This window comes from Schistocerca serialis, chromosome 9 (genome assembly GCF_023864345.2).
Source record: "Schistocerca serialis cubense isolate TAMUIC-IGC-003099 chromosome 9, iqSchSeri2.2, whole genome shotgun sequence".
Classification (NCBI taxonomy): Eukaryota; Metazoa; Arthropoda; class Insecta; order Orthoptera; family Acrididae; genus Schistocerca; species Schistocerca serialis.
Window position 1 is genome coordinate 337725848 of NC_064646.1, and position 19842 is coordinate 337745689.

Sequence of the window (19842 nt, forward strand, 5' to 3'; positions counted from 1 at the left end):
ATGTGCAATTTTCTGTTCTTGGACACTAAATTATTTGGGCCGGGCAATCTTTTTGCCTCTCTTTGTACTCAGATATTCCTAGCATTTGCACTGGCTGTAAACTATGTATTCACCAGTTACAGTTTCACAAGTAAAACTGTATTGCTCTGCCGTCAGTTGATGACAGGCAACACCACTTTTTGAGATAAGTACAGGGATGTTGTGCTGATGCATTGCTAAGATGTTTGTTGGGAAGTGTGCAAGTCAGAAAAAAATCAGAAACAGCAAACTGTTCTCGTACAAGGAGAAAAATTTATAATGTGTTATGTGAAGATATTTAGAAGACTACTAAATGGGAAATGTAATCATGGTATGTTATGAAGCACAATGTAGCACTGTGATTGATTATTATGTAATGGATAAAGCAGTGCTGGTTCAAATTATACCAAATTATTTGATTATTTTTCAAAGTTTGTTGAAGCACAATAAGTGTTCTCACATCAAGATAATATGCCTACTCACGCATTGTAAGGATAAACGTGCAGAAGCTTGCTTTTGAATCAGTCTCCCACCCACTGTATTTCCCAGATTTGTCACCATGGAACTTTTTTCTGATTCTTAATCACAAAATGTGGAATAAAATCTTTACAGGTTTCTTGCTGCATAAAATTGCAGTGTTATAGTGATATTTCAGAAGTCTACTCTTTCTTTCCATCTTTTGGCAAATTTCCAGCATTGTTTATGAATCTATTGAAAAGACAAAGAAAGATGTACTTATAAATTTCAGACTCTCTCTCACAACAGAACAGCTGAAAACTCACAGGAACCGACTGCAGCGTAGAACTTTGTTTTGTAGATTTATTCAGAGTGTACCACACTGAAAGTTCATTTTTATTGATGATGTGGTTTTTAAACATAATAAATGTCTATTGTTAACAATCCTTGGAAATTTAATTAATTTTGAACAAGTAATTCCTGCACTAGAAAAATTTAAATAAAACACTGCATTCCTGTGCTAACCAGCTGTGTAAGCTGCTATCACTTAGCTAGATCCAGGTAACACATTGCAGCCAGCTCATATCCCTTTATTTGTCGATATAGGTTGTGTTTATTTGCCATTAAATTTCCCATGATGGTGTAGTTTTGTTGAGGCTTCTTAGAAAGTCTACCAGATGTAATAGGTAACCTTTTTCTACGTAGATGTTCTTTATTAACATTATAAAATGCTTCTATAAAGTCAATAAAGGTAACAACTGAATAGTGAGATCCTCTATTCCATTCTCCTTCTTTTTTTTTAATTATTTGCTTTAACACAAATGCTGCATCTGCCAAACCTGATTTGTTCTTCACTTAACAGACACCTCAGTCTGTATACTTTTCACAGTATTATACAAAATCTTATTCTAGAATTTGTCTAGAGTGTTCAGCAGGTTGGTCCTTAATAGTTTTCAGAATTGTTCCTATCTTTATGTTTGAATAATGAGATTACATACACTATGTGATCAAAAGTATCTGGACACCTGGCTGAAAATGACTTACAAGTTGGTGATGCCCTCCATCAGTAATTCTGGAATTCAATGTGGTGTTGGCTCACCCTTAGCCTTGATGACAGCTTCCACTCTTGCAGGCATATATTCAACCAGGTGCTGAAAGGTTTCTTGGAGAATGGTAGCCCATTCTTCATGCAGAGCTACACTGAGGAGAAGTATCGATGTTGGTCGATGAGGCCTGTCACGAAGTTGGTATTCCAAAACATCCCAAAGGTGTTCTATAGGATTCAGGTCAGGACTCTGTGCAGGCCAGTCAGTCACTGTAAAGTGATCAGAGATGTTATTGTCATGTAACTACTCTGCCACAGGCTGTGCGTTATGAACAGGTGCTTGATCGTGTTGAAAGATGCAATCGCCATCCCACAATTGCTCTTCAACAGTGGGAAGCAAGAAGGTGCTTAACACTTTCACTGCAACATCGGTGCAGGCGCGCAACTCTCCAGTGCGGCCCAGCAACGTGCGGTTGCGGGCTGGTAATGCTAGAGGCGGGCCGGTAACACTGAAACGGCAGGCACCGCTCGGAGACGACGCTCCGAAGCACACCTGAGCTACAGGCTGACATCGAGACCTTGTAAGATCTGTAGGATCATGTTCTATACTGACTTAATGGTGACATCTTAGGTGCATTACTTTAAATAAGCTTCGACTGTATTGTGGTCAGGTTTTGAAGTCTGTTTGCTGCTCACAGGTGTCATTCAAATGTTCGTGATTCGTTGATAATGTAACAAAAAATACAGTTCAAACAAGTAACAAATCCACTGCATTCAGGAAAAATTTGGATTCCAAAATGCAAATTCTTAAGAAGAAGAAAAAGTAAACAGGAAACTGGATTCATTTGAAATTATATTTACTTCAAATGTGCATTTTTAAGATTGACTCTGATAGAGGTCGTCAATTTAGTACTATGTTTGCTCCTGGTATGAGAGAATTAGCCGTCTACATTTATCATAGATGCCCAGGGGACGCCCGGATGTGTAGATATTAGTAAGCGAAACACACCCTACATGGAGGCTTCTCTCATGTCTCCCACCACTTCAATTGCGGTGCTATTAAAACAAATTTAACACAACAAATTCTTTCGCAAAAAGCTGAAGTGAACGCTTTACAACGCAATAAGAAATAAGTCGACTTAACACAAAAGAAAACCTCATTTTCTGAGTAATCGTGAAAAAAAGTTCTAACCTTTTATGTCATAAAAAGAAACCATGCAATGTCAAAAGAAATAAAAGAAGTTGTCTTTGATAATCAGAATTTCCCCGATATTATCGCGTTTTTGCTACTTATGGGAAATTATACAGCAGTTCAAGCAGTATCCATGTTTGTCTGGTAAGATTGTACACTTGTATGGTGTATCAGTGTGCTTGCCTTGTTCCGCGCTCTTCTTACACCACTTTTCATAACTTGCTTCTACCCTGCAGTAGCTTCTCGCTTTTGCACAACATGTGTTTGTTTGTTTTTTATGTTTCTTGCTCACATTTCGTGGAACGTCCATTGGTGGAAGGAAGCCCTTTATAATGTTCATTCTGTAATCGTACGACGTCATTTTATTTCCTGAGTATTTGCTGTACAGGTATTGAGAATTGAAAACTAGCATGTCAATGACATGAAAGAATAGTTTTTTCAACCATCTGATCTTGGTTATCAGTCCCAGACATACACACATTGTACCTAATCGTAGACAAAGGTTTTGTGACTATTTGCTGGTGCGCTTTCGTCACTTGCTCCATAACATCTAGATATTCTGTGGAAATGTAGGAAACCTCTCATCGATCCTTCCATTTTCCAATCAAAACTCCATTAGAATACCACACAATTGTCTCTCCTCTCCCAAGTTTTGCCGATACAACGCCTTCGGTGGTATATTTCCTGTTTAATTTCAGATTTCTTGTGGAAAGTGTTTTTAGATTCAACATAGTTGTAGCTAAATGAAAACTGTTATAATAATTGTTCAAAGAAATGTGGTGACCAACATGCAGCTTTTCTGCCATCAAATGCAAAACGACCTTTTCAGTGTGACCTTTTCCCCCCATATCTCCACTACTTCCCATGTACACAGCGCACTTATTTATGAAACCGTCTGGATTGTTGAGCATGTGCATCTTAATGCCATATTTATTAGGTACGTTTGCTTTTTATGTATTGTCTAAATGACAATCTTCTCCTCCAAAGAATCATTGATTTATCTATTGATAAATCCTTTCCCAGGTAATACACTTAAGACATTCTCTTGTTAAAATAATCCGATGTAGATCGTATCTTATATCAACGATCGTCTGGTTTCGGGTTTTCTGGAAGTGGATTTTTTGCAAAATGCAGAGAGTATAATATGATCAAATAGCGGTCTCTGCTGATACTCATCACTATTCCTTTATTCTCAAACAGCGGTTCTTTCTTCCAGTAGTCTTGTAATTGCAGATATTTAACGTTACCCATATGTAATGAAACTCCCAGGAAAACTAGTAATTTGCCTATACTTAGAGGTTTCCATTTACAGATCCTAGATCTCTCTTTTGTATTTTTGCTCAGCAATATGTTGACTGCGTTATCGTTCGTTTCGTCAACTACAAGTTGCAATAATTCCTCTGTTAGCAATAATCTGAAGAAATCCATAGAATTACCAGCAGGATGAATTTGAAAAACTTCTTCCTTTGTAAATGGGTGATACTGCATATTATGTGGTTCTTTATGCCAGGACTCACCTAAATTATCTTCGTGTGACAGGTCAGGCTCTTTTTCATTGTCTATTTCCACAAAATCGTCATGATCCATATCCTCAGATTCAGAACTGTCATGAAACAGATGTGAAAGCGGTGCTGCGCTTCCACGCTATCATCACTCTGCAATTCTTCTGCAGCCTCTAAATGACAATCTCCGTGGTATACCTCGTCCTCACTACACAGAAAATAACTGTCGTCTAGTACACTAAGTAACTGTTCTTCTGTCAGTTCAACACTTTTCCTGCTCCTTTTCACATTGGAAGGTCCAGATATCTGTTCATTAGCCACCATTACAAACAATATACGTTCGATAACTGACCACACAAAACAAAAGTTTACACACCTTGATGCTAGCTTAGGTGCAGCAACTAGACTGAGTAATCCGACAGTTAGCGCGGACGCTTATAAGCATCAGCCACACTGGCTCGTGGCTTGTTGTGACACTTATAAGCTTCAGCCACAGCGAAAGTGTTAAAACAGCAATGTAGGCCTGTGCTGTGATAGTGCCACGCAAAACAACAAGGGGTGCAAGCCCCCTCCATGAAAAACACGACCACACCATAACACCACCGGCTCTGAATTTTACTGTTGGCACTACACACAGTGGCAGATGACGTTCACCAGACATTCACCACACCCACACCCTGCCATCGAATCGCCACATAGTTTACCATGATTCGTCACTCCCCACAATGTTTTTCCACTGTTAAATCGTCCAATGTTTATGCTCCTTACACCAAGTGAGGCGTCATTTGGCATTTACCAGCATGATGTGTGGATTACGAACAGCCACTCGACCATAAAATCCAAGTTTTCTCACCTCCCGTCTGTCATAGTACCTGCAGTGGATCCTGATGCAGTTTGGAATTCCTGTGTGGTGGTCTGGATAGATGACTGCCTATTACACATTACGACTCTCTTCAACTGTCGGCAGTCTCTGTCAGTCAACAGACGAAGTTGGCTTGTACACTTTTGTGCTGTACATGTCCTTTCACATTTCCACTTCACTATCACATCGGAAACAGAGGACCTAGGGAAGTTCAGGAGTGTGGAAATCCCGTGTACGGATATATGACACAAGTGACACTCAATCACCTGACCATGTTCGGACTCCATGAGTTCTGCAGAGCACCCCATTCTGCTCTCTCACAATGTCTAATGACTACTGAGGTCGCTGATATGCAGTTCCTGGCAGTGGGTGGCAGTGCAATGCACCTAATATGAAAAACGTATGGTTTTGGGGGTGTTCGGATGCTTTTGATCACTTAATGTATGTATGTCGCCACGCTTTTGATACCACCAGTTTTTCCAGCACATGTAGAGCTGTAAAAACCTGAAAGGTAAGGGAAAACTGATGTACTTAAAAATTAATTATTTATGCATGGCTTTTTTAAAACAAGTTTTCATGGTGTTTTATCAGTTATTCTCTATCCACATCATCCAGCGTGTTCATGTAGTTTTGTATTGTTGTAATGGAAAACATGAACACACATGAGTGGAATTTTATCAGCTTTAAAGTTAGAAAGAGACACTGTGGCTGGCCAGTACTTACCTTCAGTATTTGAAATTTTAGTACTGCCAATAGACACTTTTAAAATTGAAATCACTAAGATGGTATATTGGTAAGCACACTGCCAGCTTCAGTCCAGAGACAATATAATGACAGGCTGAGAAACAAAAGTGGGACAGAGGAGGAGAAATGGGAATTGAAATGAATAGTCCATTTAAAAACTTAAGTGAAGATGGTGGAGGAGGAGGGAGGGAGGGGGGGGGGGGAGGGGCAAAAGGAGTGGTGGAAAGGAATAGTGTACATAAAAAATTAAATAAAGATCTGTATAAAATGCCATGAAGTGAAGTGAACATGCATAAATTGGTAAACAGTATGCAAAGTTTCAAACGTTGCTTCATCTTTTATGTTGTGGGATTTACTAGTGGAGGAGCTGGAGTAAGCTATTGGTCCTGAATGGAGTGGGATTTACATCAGGAACAATTGAAGGGATTAAATCACCAAGAAAGTCACTCGGTAGAAGGAAGAACTGTAGTAACAGATGGATTATAAGAGCAGAATAACTAGGGATAATGGTCTGGTCTGGGAATGTCATATGGTTTAAAAGGGATGTCAGAGGTCAACGTAGGACTACAGTGAGTGATGTGGGGATGATATGAGGAGGAGAGGATCTCATTTCAGGTTCTAACTTAAGAAAGTCATAGCCTTGGTGGAGTAAAATATCGAGGTGTCCAAGCTCTGGTTGGTACCAGATGACAAGGGGATGCTTCTGAGTCTTTTGTGAGTGGGAGCTGCATTAGCCAGAGTATGAGAGGGTGATAAAGCCCAGCAGATTTCGTTTGCAGAGGAAAGAGAGGGAGGAAAGCAGAGGTGAAGTTATTGATGTATGTGTTGAGGAATTCATTGGTGGAGCAGGTATGTTGGCTGTGAATGCCCAGACCGTAGGGAAGAGAGTAATGTGGAAGGGATGGGAACAGTCAAAATCCAGGTATTGTTTCTTATTGGAAGGTTTTATGTGGACCGAGGTATGGATGTGAGCTTTAATGAGATGGCGCTCAATATTTGGGTTTTGAAGAGGAACATATGAATTTGAGTTGAGATAAGGAATTAATTTGTTGCAGTAAGTGAAGCAGCTCATTTTCATCACGAGTCCATTCCACAAAGATATCATTGATAAATCTGTACTAAGTCAAAGAGGACTAGCTTCTGGGTCAGTTCTTCTTCCAAGTGGTGCATGGAAAGGTTAGCGTAGGACAGGACAATTCCAATTCCAACAGTGGCTGCTCTGATTTGTTTTTCATGAACTGCCAGCCACTAAATGCAGAATATGGGTTTTGGAAAAGTGATCTAATTATGCCAATACTTGTGTAGGTGTACCTCGCATACAAAATACTAACAAAATTGTAAGAGAAATTTCAACACCCATGACTACTTTTTTGTCTTTTGAAGGGTGTTTCTTTAGCTCACTACTTCACATGCCGTAAAGAAAAAGAAATTTGCCTTTTCATGCTGCAAGATGCTTAGAGTATGCTTAATCCCTTATATTTGTTTCATAAATGAAAACAGTTGTAAATTTTCTTGTTAAATCATAATAAATAGATAGATAATTCATTTTCACTTTACAGATCAAAGGCTCTTTCACAAGCAAACGAGGACAGGAAAACTTCAACCCCTACAGCCAAGGAAATGTGTGTTCAAACTGCCTATACGTTCTCTGTGGCCCTGTGCCACCTAGCTTAATTGGTAAGTCCTTTAACATGAATTATGATTCCATTAGCTCCAGCAGCATTAATTGAAATGCCCTGATGGCATACATATTAATATTTGGCTGCTGCTAATGGCCATTAGAATGTTCTGAGATAGAAGTGACAAATATTGAAGAAAGAAAGGATGGGGGGCACACTTTGAAGGCTGAGAGTAATTTTGATCTTCACACATCATGTGTTTGCGGTATAGCAGTAGACAATCTCATGAAGTCCACTATTACATGATGTGATTATTCAAGATTAGCTGTACACAAAGGTTAATTGCAGACAGCGGCAGGGTCAGGCATTTCTGGATAAAAAGTAATATGGATATGGCTACACAATTGTTCCTGTGCTGTTTAATAATAGGTATGATGAGTTGACTAATGCTGAGAAGATTCCTGATTCATCATAAGTCGCCTAATGTGTTGGGACTTCGATATTCATACACAGTCATAACTATCACAGAGAAGGGACTTGTTCATATTTAGGAGCTCCCGTTCTAGGCAGGTGATGGAGCAATTAGCAAAGAAATAAGACGGCAGTTTAGTTTGCATACAGTATATTTGCCAGGATGAAGAAAATAAACTTCATGAAGGCTCCACCGTGATTCATTAACAACATTGGAAAGTTACTCTGAAAGCAGAGAGCAGCAAGGCAAATTCAGAGCAGACTTCCATTCTGAATAAATAAATAAAATAATCTACAAATTCAAAACACAAGCCAAGACAGCTGTGAAAGATGCATTCAGTAAAACTTTGAACAAGATATTACCAACAGATTGGTCAGAACTTTTGAAGTTTAAGTCCTGCTTAAAATTGGTCAGTGGAGGAAAATCAGTTGCCCAGATTCTAACTGAACATGATGGTACCAAAATGAAACATGATAAATGGAGACAGAATAATTCAATTATCCCTTCCAAAATTAAATCACCAAGAAAGTCACTTGGTAGAAGGAAGAACTGTAGTAACAAATGGGTTATAAGAGCAGAATAACTAGCTGTTTTTTAGAATGAGTCAGCTGTCAGGTGCTTGAACAACAGAGCATTCTGTGATTTTGAAAAAAGGCATAGACTATCCTGACTACTTTAAGTAGGATCTCACATCAGACATCCAGAACCGTAGACCTACAGATTAGCCTCACTAGTGTTAATTTATTGTAGAGTTATGGGACCCCTTTTCTTCTATGGAAACAATTTTTAACTGAGAATCTCCTCAGTGGAAATAAACATGAATTCTGCAGCTGATGATAAAGTGATACTCAACATGCCCTATTTGATTTCAATACACAGATGATTTTGGAAGTGGAGTTGAGGTGGCTGGCATGTTTCTTTGCTCCCTTAAAACCATTAGTACAGTTCTGTCCATTAATGGGAGGACATGACCATAAATGTGCCGTGTTCCTCAGGAAAGTGTTGTGAGGTTGTGGTTGCAGTCAGATTCTTTCCTTTGGCACTAGAGAGAGAAAGAGAGAGAGAGAGAGAGAGAGAGAGAGAGAGAGAGAGAGAGCTAACATGATCCTTTTTGGAATTACACTAAGAGAGAGAGAGAGAGAGAGAGAGAGAGAGAGAGAGAGAGAGAGAGAGCTAACATGATCCTTTTTGGAATTACACTACTGGCCATTAAAATTGCATCACCAAGAAGAAATGCAGATGATAAACGGGTATTCATTGGACAAATACGAGGGCCGTTCAGAAAGTAACCTCCGGTTGATTTAAAAAAATACACCAAGTTAAATAAAAATATTTTAATATATACATCTTACAACTACATCTTTGCACTATTTTTCTACATAGTCTCCATAGCGATTGAGGCACTTATCGTATCTCTTCACAAGCTTTGAAATTCCTTCTGCATAAAAATCACCCGCTTGTGCCTGGAGCCAGCCTGTGACCGCATCTTTGAGCTCTTCGTCGTCATCAAACCGCTGTGACCCGAGCCATTTCTTCAAATGCATGAAGAGTTGATAATCACTTGGCGCCAGGTCTGGGCTGTAAGGTGGATGGTTGATAACGTCCCACTTGAAGGACTCAAGAAGGGCCGTTGTTCTGCGAGCAGAGTGAGGACGGGCGTTATCGTGCAAAAAACGATACCGGAAGTCAGCATACCACGGCGTTTGGTCTGTATAGCCCGTCGTAACTTTTTTATTGTTTCACAGTACACGTCTTGATTAATGGTCGTACCACGTTCCATGAATTCAACCAACAACGCCCCTTTGGCATCCCAAAATACCATTGCCATCAGTTTTCTGGCAGAAAAATCTTGCGAGGCTTTTCTTGGTTTGGTAGGAGAATTTGAATGTGCCCACATCTTTGATTGTTCTTTTGTCTCAGGGTTCACGTACTTAATCCAGGTTTCATCACCGGTCACAATTCTGTTTAACAATGGTTCTCCTTCGTCCTCATAACGTGACAGAAAGTCTAATGCAGAGGCCATTCTTTGAGTTTTGTGGTGGTCGGTAAGAATTTTGGGCACCCATCGTGCACAGAACTTACGGTAACCCAATCTTGCTGTCACTATCTCGTACAAGAGAGTCTCAGAAATCTGTGGAAAACCAGTAGACAACTCCGACATTGAGAAACGTCGATTTTCACGAACTTTTGCATCAACTGTCTGAACGAGTTCGTCAGTCACCAATGATGGTCTACCACTCCTCTCTTCATCAAGAACGTTTTCTCGTCCACTTTCAAATAAACGTACCCATTCACGGACAACTCCTTCACTCATAACTCTTGGTCCGTACACGGCACAAAGCTCACTATGAATAGCTGCTGCAGAATATCCTTTGGCTGTAAAAAACCTTATGACAGCACGCACTTCACATTTGGCGGGGTTTTCTATTGCAGCACACATTTCAAACTGCCACAAAAACTAAACTAGCGCAGGAACGACGTTCACTCGACCACGGCTTGATGCCGACTGACCTGTTGAGTGCGTGAACGCACAGATGGCGTCGCTACTCCCCCCACAACCCGCACTGTGACCAATCGGAGGTTACTTTCTGAACCGCCCTCGTATATTATACTAGAACTGACATGTGATTACATTTTCATGCAATTTGGATGCATAGATCCTTAGAAATCAGTACCGAGAAAAAACCACCTCTGGCTGTAATAACGGCCTTGATACGCCTGGGTATTGAGTCAAACAGAACTTGGGTGGTGTGTACAGGTACAGCTGCCCATGCAGCTTCAACATGATACCACAGTTCATCAAGAGTAGTGACTGGCGTTTTGTGACGAGCCAGTTGCTCGGCCAGCATTGACCAGACATTTTCAGTTGGTGAGAGATGTGGAGAATGTGCTGGCCAGAGCAGCAGTCGAACTTTTTCTGTATCCAGAAAGGCCTGTACAGGACCTGCAACATGCAGTCATGCATTATCCTACTGAAATGTAGGGTTTTGCAGGGATCGAATGAAGGGTAGAGCCACGGGTTGTAACATATCTGAAATGTAACGTCCACTGTTCAAAGTGCTGTCAATGCGAACAAGAGTTGGCTGAGGCATGTAACCAATAGCACCCCGTACTAACATGCCAGGTGATACACCAGTATGGCGATGACAAATACACACTTCCAATGTGCGTTCACCGCGATGTCGCCAAACACGGGTGCGACCATCCTGATGCTGTAAGCAGAACCTGGATTCATCCGAAAAAATGACGTTTTGCCATTTGTGCGCCCAGGTTTGTCATTGACTACACCATCGCAGGCGCTCCTGTCTGTGATGCAGCATCAAGGGTAACCACAGGCATAGTCTCTAAGCTGATAGTCCATGCTGCTTCAAATGTCGTCGACCTGTACATGCAGATGGTTGTTGTCTTGCAAATGTCCCCATCTGTTGACTCAGGGATCAAGACGTAGCTGCACGACCCGTTACAGCCATACAGATAAGATGCCTGTCATCTCGACTGCTAGTGATACGAGGCCGTTGGGTTCCAGCACGGCGTTCCGTATTACCCTCCTGAACCCACCAATTCCATATTCTGCTTACTGTCATTGGATCTCAACCAACGCGAGCAGCAATGTCGCAATATGATAAACGGCAATCGCGATAGGCTACAATCTGACCTTTATCAAAGTTCGAAACGTGATGGTACGCATTTCTCCTCCTTACATGAGGCATCACAACAATGTTTCACCAGGCAATGCCGATCAACTGCTGTTAGTGTATGAGAAATCTGTTGGAAACTTTCCTCATGTCAGCGCATTGTAGGTGTCGCCACCGGTGCCAACCTTTTGTGAATGCTCTGAAAAACTAATCATTTGCATATCACAGCATCTTCTTCCTGTCGGTTAAATTTTGTGTCTCTAGCATGTCATCTTCGTGGTGTAGCAATTTGAATGGCCAGTAGAGTGTTTTAATGCTGGAGGAAGTTTTAGCTGCTCCTATCATTTAGTAACATGAAATGTTGGTGTACCAATTCAAGATCACATCCACAGATTGCACAAATTTGGAGAAATTGATCTAAACAAGCAAAATGACAGCAAATTAAATCAGATTTGTCATTTTATTACCTCAGTCATGGAGGAGTGACATGTGGTGTTATCCCCCTCATCTTATCCCAATGCAAACAGAACTGTCAAGTTTTAAGGATGACACCCTTGTTTCTTTTATAGGGGCAGGGGAGGTGGGCCCTCTTCCTGAGCTTGGTAGGCACAGAATCGAAGCCAGGTTCCCGTGTAGATATACTTGGTAAGGATCCTCACACCACTTTTTCTTAATGGAAGCTGCCAAACAATCCCTCAGTACAATGGTTTTTTTGGGTGTATTCTGGTTGCCCGTGGAGGACAGAACTTTCTAAATGAACCATCCACCATCTTAGTATTCCCTTAAATAATTGACCATGGAATATTCAGAAGCTGGAATATAGGTGCCCAGTCTATGATACAAGCGCGTGAGTTGATTATCAGCATGATTGCAGGTAGAGTGCAGCCCTTTTATGCACTGTGGCACTGGAAGGGGAAAGGTGATGGCCCTCTCTTACCAACAGCCTTTTATTCACAGGAAAATCTCCAGTACTCATTTTGACACCGGTCTGTATGGATTTGGGGTCATCCTGGATAGACTGGAACAAAGTAAAACCAGCCCCCCCCCCCCCCCCCCAAAAAAAAAAAAATAATAATTCAGGGAATTAACCTGTGAGCTCTAACACCAGAGATTAGTGCTCCACCCACCAGACCACCATGCCTCATTAGTTCACCAGTTCATCAACATAATAAGATGGCTAGTTGAATTATGTTGTTGTTGTTGTGGTCTTCAGTCCTGAGACTGGTTTGATGCAGCTCTCCATGCTACTCTATCCTGTGCAAGCTTTTTCATCTCCCAGTACCTACTGCAACCTACATCCTTCTGAATCTGCTTAGTGTATTCATCTCTTGGTCTCACTCTACGATTTTTACCCTCCACGCTGCCCTCCAATACTAAATTGGTGATCCCTTGATGCCTCAGAACATGTCCTACCAACCGATCCCTTCTTCTGGTCAAGTTGTGCCACAAACTTCTCTTCTCCCCAATCCTATTCAATACTTCCTCATTAGTTATGTGATCTACCCATCTAATCTTTAGCATTCTTCTGTAGCAGCACATTTCGAAAGCTTCTATTCTCTTCTTGTCCAAACTATTTATCGTCCATGTTTCACTTCCATACATGGCTACACTCCATACGAATACTTTCAGAAATGACTTCCTGACACTTAAATCAATACTGGATGTTAACAAATTTCTCTTCTTCAGAAACGCTTTCCTTGCCATTGCCAGCCTACATTTTATATCCTCTCTACTTCGACCATCATCAGTTATTTTGCTCCCCAAATAGCAAAACTCCTTTACTACTTTAAGTGCCTCATTTCCTAATCTAATTCCCTCAGCATCACCCGACTTAATTAGACTACATTCCATTATCCTTGTTTTGCTTTTGTTGATGTTCATCTTATATCCTCCTTTCAAGACACTGTCCATTCCATTCAACTGCTCTTCCAAGTCCTTTGCTGTCTCTGACAGAATTACAATGTCATCAGCGAACCTCAAAGTTTTTATTTCTTCTCCATGAATTTTAATACCTACTCCGAATTTTTCTTTTGTTTCCTTTACTGCTTGCTCAATATACAGATTGAACAACATCGGGGAGAGGCTACAACCCTGTCTTACTCCCTTCCCAACTACTGCTTCCCTTTCATGCCCCTCGACTCTTATAACTGCCTTCTGGTTTCTGTACAAATTGTAAATAGCCTTTCGCTCCCTGTATTTTACCCCTGCCACCTTTAGAATTTGAAAGAGAGTATTCCAGTCAACATTGTCAAAAGCTTTCTCTAAGTCTACAAATGCTAGAAACGTAGGTTTGCCTTTCCTTAATCTTTCTTCTAAGATAAGTCGTAGGGTCAGTATTGCCTCACGTGTTCCAGTGTTTCTACGGAATCCAAACTGATCTTCCCCGAGGTTGGCTTCTACTAGTTTTTCCATTCGTCTGTAAAGAATTCGTGTTAGTATTTTGCAGCTGTGACTTATTAAGCTGATAGTTCGGTAATTTTCACATCTGTCAACACCTGCTTTCTTTGGGATTGGAATTATTATATTCTTTTTGAAGTCTGAGGGTATTTCGCCTGTTTCATACATCTTGCTCACCAGATGGTAGAGTTTTGTCAGGACTGGCTCTCCCACGGCCGTCAGTAGTTCCAATGGAATATTGTCTACTCCGGGGGCCTTGTTTCGACTCAGGTCTTTCAGTGCTCTGTCAAACTCTTCACGCAGTATCATATCTCCCATTTCATCTTCATCTACATCCTCTTCCATTTCCATAATATTGTCCTCAAGTACATCGCCCTTGTATAGACCCTCTATATACTCCTTCCACCTTTCTGCTTTCCCTTCTTTGCTTAGAACTGGGTTTCCATCTGAGCTCTTGATATTCATACAAGTCGTTCTCTTATCTCCAAAGGTCTCTTTCATTTTCCTGTAGGCGGTATCTATCTTACCCCTAGTGAGATAGGCCTCTACATCCTTACATTTGTCCTCTAGGCATCCCTGCTTAGCCATTTTGCACTTCCTGTCGATCTCATTTTTGAGACGTTTGTATTCCTTTTTGCCTGTTTCACTTACTGCATTTTTATATTTTCTCCTTTCATCAATTAAATTCAGTATTTCTTCTGTTACCCAAGGATTTCTATTAGCCCTCGTCTTTTTACCTACTTGATCCTCTGCTGCCTTCACTACTTCATCCCTTAGAGCTACCCATTCTTCTTCTACTGTATTTCTTTCCCCCATTCCTGTCAATTGTTCCCTTATGCACTCCCTGAAACTCTGTACAACCTCTGGTTCTTTTAGTTTATCCAGGTCCCATCTCCTTAAATTCCCACCTTTTTGCAGTTTCTTCAGTTTTAATCTACAGGTCATAACCAATAGATTGTGGTCAGAGTCCACATCTGCGCCTGGAAATGTCTTACAATTTAAAACCTGGTTCCTAAATCTCTGTCTTACCATTATATAATCTATCTGATACCTTTTAGTATCTCCAGGGTTCTTCCATGTATACAACCTTCTTTCATGATTCTTAAACCAAGTGTTAGCTATGATTATGTTGTGCTCTGTGCAAAATTCTACCAGGCGGCTTCCTCTTTCATTTCTGTCCCCCAATCCATATTCACCTACTATGTTTCCTTCTCTCCCTTTTCCTACTGACGAATTCCAGTCACCCATGACTATTAAATTTTCGTCTCCCTTCACAATCTGAATAATTTCTTTTATTTCATCATACATTTCTTCAATTTCTTCGTCATCTGCAGAGCTAGTTGGCATATAAACTTGTACTACTGTAGTAGGTGTGGGCTTCGTATCTATCTTGGCCACAATAATGCGTTCACTATGCTGTTTGTAGTAGCTTACCCGCATTCCTATTTTCCTATTCATTATTAAACCTACTCCTGCATTACCCCTATTTGATTTTGTGTTTATAACCCTGTAGTCACCTGACCAGAAGTCTTGTTCCTCCTGCCACCGAACTTCACTAATTCCCACTATATCTAACTTCAACCTATCCATTTCCCTTTTTAAATTTTCTAACCTACCTGCCCAATTAAGGGATCTGACATTCCACGCTCCGATCCGTAGAACGCCAGTTTTCTTTCTCCTGATAACGACATCCTCTTGAGTAGTCCCCGCCCGGAGATCCGAATGGGGGACTATTTTACCTCCGGAATATTTTACCCAAGAGGACGCCATCATCATTTAATCATACAGTAAAGCTGCATGCCCTCGGGAAAAATTACGGCTGTAGTTTCCCCTTGCTTTCAGCCGTTCGCAGTACCAGCACAGCAAGGCCGTTTTGGTTATTGTTACAAGGCCAGATCAGTCAATCATCCAGACTGTTGCCCTTGCAACTACTGAAAAGGCTGCTGCCCCTCTTCAGGAACCACACGTTTGTCTGGCCTCTCAACAGATACCCCTCCGTTGTGGTTGCACCTACGGTACAGCTATCTGCATCGCTGAGGCACGCAAGCCTCCCCACCAACGGCAAGGTCCATGGTTCATGGGGGGGAGGAGTTGAATTATAAACCTTTCAATTGGCATGAAATTTACATATACATTTACGTGAATTCTTAACCAAGCAGTTAATCAAAATTTTAACGCAAGTGATCTGTTCCCAAAGCCATACATTACTCATTTGTTGGAATTGTTATTTGCCATTCACACTTTGTTCTTCACACTTATCAAAGAAATGATGCTTCACAGCTTGATGGACCATTGCTGCTCATTGTTTGTAAATCTTTCTGGCTGTATGCAGATGACAGTTGTATACAGAGGGTGAATGCTGTTAGAAATTGTTACGAAATGTCTGGAGCCTTGCAGAGCATCAGCACTTGATGTAAGTCAGGGGCATACAGACTCGTTAGTACCACAGCATGCATACCACTCACTGTCAATATGTAAGGGCCACCGTAGGGGTGGGTTGAGGAGTGGCGGGGAGTAAGAAAGAAAAATTGTATCCCAAAATATTTACTTTACTGAAATTTTATACTGTTCCTATATTATTATTGACTGATAATCATGAAGTAAACGCTTATGGGTCCACAGAAATACATACAATTTTGTACCTTTGTTGCAGAAAACGTACTGACACAAAGTGTGTACTGTGGAATATGCAAATCACTGATGACTAATCAATGTCATTCTCAGCAGACCCACGTGCAGCACCTGTTATCACAACTACATTGTTCATAAATGATGTGCTGAGAGACAAGTTATTATTCTGAATTGGCCGAATGCCTGGCATAGCACAACAGAACTACATTTTACATGGGCTGACCTGACCTTTCCGGGAGGGAATGAAAGATAAGTAAAAAATGTACAAGAACTAATAGGGGTGGGCTGCCATCAGATCGATGATGGGCCATAAGTGACCTCCAGGCCGTGGTCTGTGCAACCCTAATGTAAAGACTAACTGGCCATAAATGTAGTGTAAAGTGCATACGTAGACCAGAAGACCCATTATTGTTTGACTGCAAGGAGGCAAACAGTCCTACTTCCAAGTATAAAGGAGCCAGAAAAATCTTAGGAAAAGATATACACTCATAAAAACATCATTTACAAAAGTTTCAAAGCACTCTGAGTCGATCTTGTCATCTAAATGAAATTTAACCTCCCAGGAAGAGCTCTGACAGAAATGGTGACATTTTCAAATAATTTGTCACAAAATTCAATGATTTCTGGCACAATCACTGCAAGCTGTGCTTCTAACCAAGTACGAATGCTTTAGATTTACTTGTGCAGACACTGCATACACCATGAACAGGCATTACCTTATTTTTTTCTTAGTTCTGTATGTGGAAGGAATGGCAGGTAAACGTGACAGATGCCGATCGTCTGGCTGAAGGAGACGAAGTGTTGTCCACAGTTGGTGCTGTGGAATATCTTGACTAGGTTCTTCACCTTGTTGCAGCACAGCCACTTCCTGCTGTGGAGGTGTATGTGTGGGAAGACGTGGTGTGGGTTCTACAGCAGCAAGGTGAACGCCAAGTCGAGAATGTTTACTCAAAAAAAAATTATTTATTTTTTGTTGCCTCTCAAACAGAATATTGACGGCAGTGGGCAGACGGCAGTGGCTGTTGGTGGGCAATACCCTTGCTGGTGCAAGTTGTCATCTCCTCGGCACAGTGTGGCTAGGTGGCAGGACTGGTGTGCCACATCTGTGGCCCGTGGCAGCTGAGAGGCCCCATGTTAAACCTGGGATGTCCGGAGGTTGACTGGAGTGTCAGGCAGTGACAGCCATTGGATGATCTCACATCAGAAAATTCAGTTTGAAGTCAGGAACTACCAAAGCTGATGGCTCGCAGATCAGCTAGTGACACTTCTCTGTTAGGATGGAGTAGCTGGGCTGTACAGTCGACTCTTAACTGGCGCTGAGACTGCACCTGTGAATGGGCAACACAGAAGGAATGCAGAGCTGGGAGAATTGACATTCCCTCTGACAGGGTGCATTATGACAGGAGCAAGGCCCCCATCATGTAGCCAGCTGTGGAAACCCGACATTTTCCTGCACTGTGTAGCAACACAGTCACACACTGATGGCAGATTGTTGCATTGCAGGTGCTGCACAGAATATTGCAGTACCCACCCACAGAATTAAGTCAGTGGCTGGCTCTCATCTTGCTTGTCTGGTTGAAAAAGCCTCCCTGAAATTCATGATGCAACACTCCCAATGGGTAGAAGGTCATTAAGAAGGTTGTTAATGCTGTGTGACAGGGTGATTCAGCTGTCTCTACCATTGTAGTTTTATGCAACCTGCAATGTTCTATCTTGTCTCCATTAACAACAGACGAGATTTTCATATTCTCCCCCCTGCTATGCACAAACTGTTAGTCCGGCAGAGAAAACGAACAGGATCTTTTTGTAGTAAATTTAATGTAGCTAAATTTTGTAGTGGAATATGTCTTCACTAGAGTCTGTAGTTTTTGAGAGGTTCAAGAAAAACATAACAAAAGTTACCTGCAAATGCACCCCAACTCCCACACACAATCCCCACTGGTCAGAATATCTAGAATGTTGTTCGTGCCACTCCCTCCTAAGACTGTACAAAAATTTGCGACTGCCCAGATTATTTCCCACATTTGAATTTTTGGTCTTCACTGACTGGATTTATTACACCACTGGCTTAGTTGAGAACTTGAAAATTGTAAAACTGATGTTTGCGTAAATTTTACCTAACAATTTTGTGACTTTTAACAGCATAAACTAAACAATTATGTTGTCTTAATTGTCAGGCATTCTGACTGCAAAACTACTGTGCTTGTATTGTAAGGGTTAAGTTTGATCAAATTGTCAAAGTAATTAGTTTTAGTATACAGTTTACAAAAGTCATTTTTCCTTCATTACCCTCATGGGCACATTAAAATTAATAATGTCAATGAAATAGCCAGCTGTGCTGGTAGTGTAATAGCCCAGTCAAGAGAGACCAAAAAAAAAGCTGAATATTGGGAATAGTTCCTGTAGTTGTAAATTTTTGTAGAGTAATAGGAGGGAGTGCCACAAACAACATACTAGAAATTCTGACTGGGGAGGGATGTGTGTGGGGGTGCAGGTGCATTTGAATGTCACTTTTATATGTTTTTTCTTGAATAACTTGAAAACCATGGCCTCCAGTGAAAATGTATCCTGGTACAAAATTTAACTACATCAATTTTCTTACAAAATAAGGTCCTATTTATTTTTTCTGTAGGACTAATAGTCACCGCGTAGTGAGTGAGGGTGTATGAAAATCTCGCATGTCACTAATGAAAATTGCATATAACATTGCAGGCTGCATAAAATGAGATTGATAGGGACAGCTGAATCACCCTGTATAATTGGCTTCTTGAAGGCTGAATGGTGTTATTTGAAAGTCCAGTGTAAGACATGCTCTCAGACAGTTAGTAGAGGGGTTGAATGGTACGTATGGTAGATAGCAGATACCATTAATGGCACAGAAGCTCTTGAATACACAGGATCGGAATTTTGACATCCAGAACACTTTCTATCTAGAATGGCTTCCACTGAGGTGGAGCGGACATTTGAATCACATATGGTTAGGGTGACAATGCGTTCAGCACTATCGTCGATATAAATGACCGGAATGTGAACACAAAGTCCACATGGAGGTGACCTGAGGGACCCTGAGGTGATGGCCAAGACAGAAACTGCTGACAGGATGCTGGCTGGGATGTGGTATACACTTTGATGATGTTCTAGTTCATTCTGTGCCACTACATACTACAGTGTTAGACTTCAAGTCTCTGGTGCCGTACCAATGTCCCTGATGGCGCAAATTTCCCTGATGGAGGAGTGTTAAGAAGTCTGATGAAAGACTTTGTAGATTG

The 19842-nt window shown here is 41.2% G+C and overlaps 1 protein-coding gene across 4 annotated transcripts in view; it reads left to right on the forward strand.

Annotated features, from left to right (window-relative positions):
• Window positions 1-19842, forward strand: part of LOC126418842 (palmitoyltransferase app-like) — a 197461-nt gene that overhangs the window by 85568 nt on the left and 92051 nt on the right. For all 4 annotated transcript variants that reach the window (XM_050085824.1, XM_050085823.1, XM_050085821.1 and 1 more), the window contains exon 6: window positions 7379-7496. In XM_050085824.1, the coding sequence (XP_049941781.1) occupies window positions 7379-7496 (118 nt within the window). The remainder of the gene's footprint in view (window positions 1-7378; window positions 7497-19842) is intronic.